Source organism: Dendrobium catenatum, unplaced genomic scaffold (assembly GCF_001605985.2).
Source record: "Dendrobium catenatum unplaced genomic scaffold, ASM160598v2 original_scaffold_62511, whole genome shotgun sequence".
Taxonomy (NCBI): domain Eukaryota; kingdom Viridiplantae; phylum Streptophyta; class Magnoliopsida; order Asparagales; family Orchidaceae; genus Dendrobium; species Dendrobium catenatum.
This window is the reverse complement of record NW_021380961.1, coordinates 616,014-619,231: the sequence shown is the minus strand read 5'-3', so window position 1 is coordinate 619,231 and position 3,218 is coordinate 616,014. Positions and strand designations below refer to the sequence as shown.

At 34.7% G+C, this 3,218-nt stretch overlaps 1 protein-coding gene across 1 annotated transcript; it reads right to left on the bottom strand.

Annotated features, from left to right (window-relative positions):
- Window positions 1–1,892: 1,892 nt before the first annotated feature.
- On the bottom strand, window positions 1,893–2,574 carry LOC110099547. Its single transcript, XM_028691755.1, has 2 exons — window positions 2,230–2,574; window positions 1,893–2,144 (listed from the first exon to the last, which is right to left on the bottom strand). Exons 1-2 carry the CDS (start codon window positions 2,512–2,514, stop codon window positions 1,893–1,895), a joined length of 537 nt encoding a protein of 178 aa, XP_028547588.1. The 5' UTR covers window positions 2,515–2,574.
- Window positions 2,575–3,218: the final 644 nt, after the last annotated feature.

The following is a 3,218-nucleotide window of genomic DNA, read 5'->3' as shown; positions in this document are numbered from 1 at the left end:
TTTTCCATAACAATTTATTCAAACTTTCCTCTAATTCAATTTGAGTATTATATAACACTAGATGCTTTATATCTCCATATCAAATAATCAATTTGATTGCAACTAATCTAATATTAATACTTTTTAAAATGAAAAGTATAACCTTTCACTTCTTCATCAATGCAACCAAATTATATCCCAACTTATAAATTTTTATTTTGAGAAAACTCAAAGCACCCTCCAGTCTCTTGTTTCTCCTATCTCCATTCTACATAACATAAACAACCTAATAATCTAGATTTCCTAATTTAGGTCTCTAAATTTTATCTAGCAAATCTAACTTCGGATTTTTGAAAGCGTACCTCACCTTTTTACATCAAGTAAAAAGTTTTATTCTAGCCCTCTAAAAACAACTTTAATATCAAAATTGCAACAAACACAAAAAAATCTTTGCACACTTTCACCTCATCTTCGATAGATTGTGATGCATTAACCCATTTTTACATCCTAGTTCTCCTGCTCACTCTACACAATATCAAGGTAGAAATTGATGAGTGACTTCTAAGGAATGTCGAAGCATTAGTAGTAAACAAATGTTTATCATAATGCCTTACATTGTCCATTGTTGCTAACCAGTTGAATATAATCATTTTTCTCAGATGCTGGAATATATGCTACCAAGTCTTATCCATACGGTAATTTATGAGTCTTAAATGTTGAGCATACCAATTAATATCCTCATCTTAACATTTGTGAATTTTCAATAATAACTAAAGAATTGAAGCCACAAAATGAAGTCAACCTTACAAAAAGAAACATGGGTTGTTGCGTTCTCGGAGATAATAACAACGCTTATGCCAATAATAATAATAATAAGAACAATGCATTTTATGGATGAACATAATCTTTAGCATTTGGCCTCACAAAAGAAGAAATCATGGGTTATAACATTAACAAAACTAATGCCAATAGCAACAAAAGAAGAACCATGCATGTTATGAATGGACATAATCTGTATCCTTAGGCCTCACAAGAAAGATGCTAAGGTTGCAAATACTATCTTGTAGAGAAAGAATATCACATATTTACCACTTGAAAAAAGAATTCAACTAAGGTCCTATTTGATTTCAGATATGATTTAGTAAATTTGGATTAATACATTTTGTTTAAATTGGATTTATAGGACTTTGTAAATTTTGATGCTAGGATCTCAATTCTTAAATCCAACTGGATTGTTGGGAAGATTTTGGAAAATTTAGTAAAACTTGAAGAGACTGATATTGGAAATACCAAAATATCAATGGAATTGGGATTTGTATTAATCAAATCCTAGATACATGTCAGAATTTATCAAATTCCACTAAATCTTTATTTTTTTAGATCCTCTTATAAGATATTTGGCGGGTTTTGGTTTGATTCCAACTTAAATTCTACTTAAAATGGTAAACCAAACAAAGGCTAACATAGATGAAGAACCCAATTTTGTAAAGAATATTCAAATGGTTGAATTAGCTAACATAGCTTTTCTCATTAAAAAAAGCTTGATCAATGTTCACCAATGAAGCAACTAGTAGAGCATGTAGGCCCACCAGCAATTTAGCTGAAAGCAGGCATGAGGATCTGAATATTATAAATTTATCAGGTATCTGCAGTCTTTCTACCTCCTGCAAGTGTTCTTTTTGCATTGGATTAATCAAGCAAAGAATAATTTCTAATACAGACTATAAATTAATACCTTCTATGTGGAATATAAAGAGAGTTAGAATCTTTTCTTAAATTGAAAATCAAATAGGATAGTCTAACTCTCATTTCATCTTAGCAGGAGATTTCTCAAAATGCTAACACTACTCATCAGCTGTATAAAGCTATCTTAGACATCTTCTTAAAGAATTCTAGTAGGCCACATTTCTTTCTCATCTAAGAAACAAATCACCTATTGAACCATAAATATACATAATTATCCATGTTTTTCTAAAATATGCATCAGTTTTTGAACAATGGAGGAAAAAAAAAAACAAAGGCATACCAAAACCTATCTGATCTTTATAGGAAGAGAAGGGCTCCGCTTTCTCCATTCTCGGAGCAACGTCCTTCACAAGCTCTTCGTATTCCTTCCTCTCCGCCATCTCCGCAAGCTTCCTCAGTCTCTCTTTCAACTCCTCGCTCTACCAAGTCCAACGGCCACCTGACAAAATTTAGAATAGAAAGACACGGACACGAGACCTATGTTGCCAATTCTAATTCTCTCACCTTCTCCCTGGGTTTGGGGCTAGAGAAGAGGAATTCAGCACCAGAAAAAAGGGCGGTTAAGGAGGGCCTTGCGCCGACCGGAAGAGCCGACCAGACGGAGCGGAGGGATCGATAAGGGACGGAACTCTGAGATGAGAGATCAGAAGCGATATCTCGGAGTTCACCAGAGAGGCGTTGCTCGTCGGCCGCGGCGACGAGAAGGAACGCGCGAATTGTCTCATTGTTATGCACGACAAGACGGGTCGTTGCTGAGCCCCCGGCGGTAGATATTGGCTCCTTGGCCATCGGTAAAATGTGCTCACTTGGAGTCGATGATGTCGGAAATAAGCCTATGAATTTTTTTAGTCGACCAACTAACTATACGCGGTCAGAGGCTTATATTGCTGAATTTTATTTTTTAATGATAATTTTTTTTTTGGGAAATTAATGATAAATTTATATGATTGTAATATTTTTTTTATTTATATATCTTATACTTAGATATTTAAATTTATTTGTATACTTAGATATGTTGAGTGCCCAAAGGTATAGATACTAACACTATGATGGAGGGAAGAGATATTGATGAAAAGTTGCTCTCAAGGGATAGTGAGAAGGATATATCAACCTCTTAAGAAGATTTTTCATATGTTAGTCATAAAATTGCTTGGGTGAAAGAGTTTTCCTACCAAGGCTCTAAATAATTAAGTCCTCCACCCATAAAGATGGATAATACCTCTCTCGTAAGAGATGTAATCAATATACGGTGTAGATATTTGTGACGCCCCAGGCATCCATAGTGAAAGGATTCGTCTGACATTCTGATCGAACTCCATTCCAATTGCCTTGTTCGGACCTGAAATTGTTAACCACATATAATGAGCTTCAAAAAGCCCAGCAGGTCACCAAAGCCTACAACTGAAATCAAAGCACGGTACTGCTATCAATATGCATGTCAGCCAATCAAATCCATAACAGTCAATGGTCAATGAGTCTATGCAATACGGAAA